This window comes from Bison bison, unplaced genomic scaffold (genome assembly GCF_000754665.1).
Source record: "Bison bison bison isolate TAMUID 2011002044 unplaced genomic scaffold, Bison_UMD1.0 scf7180017864215, whole genome shotgun sequence".
Classification (NCBI taxonomy): domain Eukaryota; kingdom Metazoa; phylum Chordata; class Mammalia; order Artiodactyla; family Bovidae; genus Bison; species Bison bison.
This window is the reverse complement of record NW_011494787.1, coordinates 3274178-3280548: the sequence shown is the minus strand read 5'-3', so window position 1 is coordinate 3280548 and position 6371 is coordinate 3274178. Positions and strand designations below refer to the sequence as shown.

Here is a 6371-nt window from a genome sequence, read left to right as displayed (position 1 = left end):
GGGGGGGGTCTTTAATTTGTACAGCTTCTCAAACATGTTTGAATACTGGCTTCTTTTTACTGTGGGATTAACGTTCTGTGTGACACACGCATCTCGCGCCAGATAGGAGACCCAAAGCCCTGGTAAGGACGCTCCCTACTCTTCTGGCCCTTACCTGCTGTGTATCCTCAAGACAACTCTTTTCTTCTCTAAGCACAAGTGTCCTTACATCTTGAGTTTTACAGAAGGAACAGTATACTGTCCCCTATGGGTTTCTTGTAACAGCTACATTAAATGAGGCCGGCCGAAACACACCTCGGAGAATACCTGGGACAGACCTTCACTTAATACTGGTTGCCTTTATGTTCACCAGTTTTGAATTTCTTGGCATTTTTATTAAGTATTTTGAGGCTCTCAGGAATAATTCCTAAGCCAGGACAATTTCCATGAGTAGGGTTTTCTTTTTCACTTTCACCTTCCTTTCCCCATTTTTCTCCCTTTAGGAGAACGCTTTCGTTTTTGGTAATAAAAATTGACCCTCAGGTAAATATTCAACCCAACTGTACTTATGGTAAGTCTCCAACATTAGCAAAGAATGGGTTGTTTCAAGCTGCAGTTCCTTATTCTGATCTTCCACCCCAGTGAGGAGAAGAGGATGTGATCACGAGATTGCCCGCAGAGGGGAAATTGTGAAAGAGACCTCACTCTAGAAAAGCAGCCCACAACTGCCCCACCTCTCAGAGGAGGCTGAGCTTCTGAGACGACTCATCTGTGAGGGCCCCCGGCTGTCTGTCCATCCAACATGGAACCAAAGCGGATCAGGGAGGGCTATCTAGTGAAGAAGGTAAGCAAAGAGTCACCTGCATCGGTGACCCTGGGCATAGGGTGGGGGAGGATTGGGGTCCAGCTTTGCACTCTCTACTGCTGAAATAGGAGAGTACTGCAGGTTGTGGAAGGTTGTGGGGAGAAGCCAGTATGTATTCCACTGCCTTCTGGTTCTTAAAGGTGGAAGGTTCCACCTCAGGTGTCAGCATAGCTTGATTATGTGGGACTGAGAATTCCAGAATGCGGGGTCTGGAAATCCTTCATGATTTAGAGCATCCTTTTCAAGAGTATGCGTGTGTGTTATGCCAGAAGACTCAAACTCCTGCTATAGAGGTTATTAGGAGAAACTACTCATTTGTTAGTTAAATTCTTCCTCCCCTTTTTACTTTTTTGGAGAGGAAGAAGAAGCAAATGATTAAAGATGATCTGATATAGTGATACAGTAATGATAGCTTATTTATCTTTTTTTACTGGACTGAAATCTCTTTATTTGTAGTTCTTAGTGAATTTGTATAACATGCTGTTAAGATGGTAGGTAGATACACCATTTTAAAGGTTAGAAAATAGAGACAGGAGTTTACTCAAAAAAGCTCAGTTTCACTGGTTAGGCATCAGGAAACTGAATTTCATTAGCACTGCTGGTTTATCTTCTGATGGTGGGTGTGTGCCGCGCCACTGTGAATCTTCCCAGGAGGGTGAGTTCTCACATAGGCTTGTTAGCATCCTGTGGACAACACTTTTATGAGCAAGTAACTCACACTGACCCAAGTGAGCTCAGGGTGTTAGAAGTGAACTGGATTCAGTACATTCCTTTAGAGGCCCCGTTTTTTAATTGATGGAGTGCATAGTGGGACTTTGTTTAGGCCATTCATGGTTTAACCTGAATTTTAGCCTGAAGTGTTCTACTAAGAGGGGGTCAAACCGCTCACATTGCTGCCTGATTCTGTTTTGATTTAAATCTAGAGGGGACCTTAGACCATCTGACCTCATTCCCTCATTTCCACAAGAGTAAGCTGAGACCCAGAAGCTGGTGACTGCTCAAAGTCACATGGCTGTGACGGTGTTGGGATCAGAAACTTACTCCCTGTCTCCTGGCACTGCCTGTCTCCATTCCACTGGGATTTTCAGAGTAAATTTCAGAGTAAACCCTAAATTAGGGTTTGTAATGTGTAATGGCACCCCACTCCAGTACTCTTGCCTGGAAAATCCTGTGGACCAAGGAGCCTGGTAGGCTGCAGTCCATGGGGTCGCTAAGAGTCAGACACGACTGAGCGACTTCACTTTGACTTTTCACTTTCATGCATTGGAGAAGGAAATGGCAACCCACTCCAGTGTTCTTGCCTGGAGAATCCCAGGGATGGGGGAGCCTAGTGGGCTGCCATCTGTGGGGTCGCACAGAGTCGGACACGGCTAAAGCGACTTAGCAGCAGCAGCAGCAATGTGTCTGTGGTTGTGAGAGTTACAAGTAGGTGCCAGAGAATAAATGAACCCTCAGCAGGTATTCTGTCTCATTAGCCATATTTTGAAACATCCTTTGGAAAAGATGCACATATACACACAGAGGTGTATGTAGATACTTTGCAGTAGGCCCTAATAATCTCTTTGAGAACCAATAATAATTAATGTTGCTATTTCTTTCCTGCTTGCTTAGGCTAGTATCCTGACAAAAGCAGATGAATGGAAACATTTTCTGCAAAGGTTTTCTGTTTGTTTTAAAAACAATTTAAGCATCTTGTAATTAAAATTGCTCTTATATTGTATACTTGTATTTTTAACTCTATAAATTAGTTTATCAGAGAGAATAAGTGACTTGCCCATATCCAACAACTGATAAGTGGACAACCTGGGATTAAAACCCAGGCTTGCCTAACTGCAAAGCCTACCACCATCTCGTTGATCCCAGGCAGCCTTCTGAAAGGCAGGTTTCCCCAGCCAGCTAAAGGGAGGTGAGATGAACTTTGCAGAGCCAGAGTGGGGTCTGGACAAACTGGACTGTGGGTAAGAGTGTGTGCGGTGACCTCAACCTCTCTTTGTCTCTGATTAGGGGGTTACTTCAGACAATAAGCATAAACATATTTTGGAGGTCTGAAAGCAGACCACTGATTTGAATATGTTTGTAATAATAGCTTAAAAGAAGAGAGAGAAGCAGGTTATATGCAACCAATAACTTAGACTCCACCAAGTCACCTCCCAAACTAACCTCATTTCTACACAACTTATGGAATCAGCTGTTGTTTCTATGACAACCATTCCACCATCATGTTGAATGGCAGGACTGATCCAAAGAGTGTATTAGGAATTTAGGTGGCCTGAGAGGCTGGGGAAAGCACAAGAATAGGAGTGGTGAGAGAGAGGACAAGGGATTTTTAAGGAAAGAAAATGGCTGCAAAAGACGGAAGCAGAAGGAGAAAAGCCTGGGGCAAAACAGAGAGCAGGACTCAGTGGTCTCCGCCCAACAATTCTTCCAAACCTTGTCTTCCAGATGCCATGAAATAATCCCCTATGATCTGCACCCATTGAATTATCATTGTCAGAGTAGCCAGTATATGTGGCCCTTACTTTGTAGCAGTAACAAATCTAACCATTTAATGCACTTTATGTACATATAATGGGTACAACTATTACCTTTACTTTATGGAAGAGGAAAGTAAGATCTGACTTTCATGGATTGTAGCCCGCCACACTCCTCTGTTCATGAGATTTCCCAGGCAAGAATACTGGAGTGGGTTGCCATTTCCTTCTCCAGGGGACCTTCCTGATCCAGGAATTGAACCCACATCTTCTGCATAAACAGGCAGATTCATTACCACTGAGCCACCAGAAAGTAAGGTACAGAGAGGTAAAGGGCCTTGCCTAAGGTCACGCAGCTATTAAGTGGCAGATCTGAACTGGAACCCAGCAGTGTGATCCAGTGTCACAGAAAGCCATGCCTAGCCATGTTTTATGTGGCCCTCATGGGCCCAGACTGCAGTGATTTTTCTTTTCCAAAGAGCTGTTGTTGTGACGGGTGGTACCCAGGAGAACCTTAGGCCAGAATGACTTCACAGTACTGCCTACAAAACTGTGCTATCTTATCTGCCTATATGGTTACCATTTTTTGAGCATCTACTATAAGCTAGATGTAAGTTATCAGCCCTTAAAGTGTATTATCTCATTTAATCATTGTAGTAATGGGAAATTGGTACTATATTATTTTGATTTTACAAGTGAGGAGACTAAGGTTTGGAAAAAATGAAGTAACTTGCCTATGGTCATGGAACCCGGAGGAGACAAACTTGAAATTTGAACCTAAATCCCTAAGACCCCAGAAACCATACTGTTAAACATTTGTGTCATCTCTCTATTGCTAACATAATATGTTTTCATTGAGAAATTGTCCAACCTGGAAAAGTTTATATTTATATAAAAAAATACACTGCTGAACAAATTAGTTTCCTTGCCTTCAAAGTATTCAAACAGGAACAAAATGACCATTGATCTGGGATGTTATACCCGTGATGTCATGGATCAGACTGGTTGACTAAATGATGCAATCTAGGATGTAGCAGAAATAAGGACTTCATTGACTGTAACACCAAACTTAAAATAACATTTCCCACAAGCATGGGAGAATAGATGATACTGACTCACAATTCTGCTTTAGTTCAATACGTAGTTTTGACCATCAAATAGTTTTCCTTTGAATTCTAGCTGTATGTCAACATGGGAAAAGAGAAGTTTGAGGAAAAGGAGAAGTGAAGGGAGGTGTCTGGGAGGGGGTTCCACACAAAATCAAGCTTCTCCACCTTCAGCAATGAGTCATGACTTCTTTCTGTGAAACTGCCCATGTGTAGGAAGGCTTCTCTCAGTTTGTGCATTATCACTCTGACCTGGAGTTTCAGGTCAAGGTCACTCTCTCCCCGGTTAGACTATGAGCATTTTGAGAGTAAAGATAGCATTTTGTTTATTTTTTTACCGCAGTACAAAGGCAAATGTCTGAAATGTGCAGGCTGCTTTATCATCATTTGTAGAGAAACCAGTTAGCAGGGCAAAGGCTAATAGAGTTTTGCCAAGAGAATACACTGGTCATAGTAAACACCCTCTTCCAACAACACAAGAAAAGACGCTACACATGGACATCACCAGATGGTCAACACTGAAATCAGATTGATTATATTCTTTGCAGCCAAAGATGGAGAAGCTCTATACAGTAGCAAAAACAAGACCGGGAGCCGACTGTGGCTCAGATCATGAACTCCTTCTTGCCAAATTCAGACTTAAAGTGAAGAAAGTAGGGAAAACCTCTAGACCATTCAGGTATGACCTAAATCAAATCCCTTACGATTATATAGTGGAAGTAACAAATAGATTCAAAGGACTAGATCTGATAGACAAAGTGCCCGAAGAACTATGGATAGAGAGGTTCATGACATTGTATAGGAGGCAGGGATCAAGACCACGCCCAAGAAAAAGAAATGCAAAAGGCAAAATGGTTGTCTGAGGAGGCCTTACAAATAGCTGTGAATAGAAGAGAAAGTGAAAGTGAAGTTGCTCAGCTGTGTCCGACTCTTTGCGACCCCATGGACTGTAGCCCACCAGGCTCCTCCATCCATGGGATTCTCCAGGCAAGAATACTGGAATGGGTTGCCATTTCCTTCTCCAGGGGATCTTCCCAACCCAGGGATTGAACCCAGGTCTCCTGGATTGCAGGCAGATGCTTTAACCTCTGAGCCACCAGCTCAAATTGAATAGAGGAGAAAGGAAAGGCAAAGGAGAAAAGGAAAGATAAACCCATTTGAATGAAGAGTTCCAAAGAATAGCAAGGAGAGATAAGAAAGCCTTCCTCAGTGATCAATGCAAAGAAATAGAAGAAACAATAGAATGGGAAGACTAGAGATCTCTTCAAGAAAATTAGAGATACCAAGGGAACATTTTATGCAAAGATAGCCTCAATAAAGGACAGAAATTGTATGAACCTAACAGAAGCAGAAGATATTAAGAAGAGGTGGCAAGAATACACAGAAGAACTATATAAAAAAGATCTTCATGACCCAGATAATTACAATGGTGTGATCACTCACCTAGAACCAGACATCTTGGAATGTGAAGTCAAGTGGGCCCTAGGAAACATCACTATGAACAAAGCTAGTGGAGGTGATGGAATTCCAGTTGAGCTATTTCAAATCCTAAAAGATGATGCTGTGAAAGTGTTGCACTCAATATGTCAGCAAATTTGGAAAACTCAGCAGTGGCCACAGGACTGGAAAAGGTCAGTTTTCATTCCAATCCTTAAGAAAGGCAATGCCAAAGAATGCTCAAACTACTGCATAATTGCACTCATCTCACATGCTAGCAAAGTAATGCTCAAAATTTTCCAAGTTAGGCTTCAACAGGATGTGAACCATAAACTTCCAGAAGTTCAAGCTGGATTTAGAAAAGGCAGAGGAACCAGAAATCAGATTGTCAACACTGGCCAACATCTGGAGAAAAATAGTTGGGACTAGGAATTGGGGCAGAAAGCAAAGAACTAAAGAGCCTCTTGATGAAAGTGAAAGAGGAGAGTGAAAAGCTGGCTTAAAATTCAACAT

At 42.4% G+C, this 6371-nt stretch overlaps 1 protein-coding gene across 1 annotated transcript in view; it reads left to right on the top strand.

Moving 5' to 3' along the window:
* Positions 1 to 692: 692 nt before the first annotated feature.
* The window catches only part of PLEK (pleckstrin), a 27099-nt gene continuing 21420 nt past the window's right edge, over positions 693 to 6371 (top strand). Inside the window, exon 1 of the mRNA XM_010845328.1 lies at positions 693 to 823. Coding sequence (XP_010843630.1) covers positions 782 to 823 — 42 coding nt within the window. The 5' untranslated portion in view covers positions 693 to 781. The remainder of the gene's footprint in view (positions 824 to 6371) is intronic.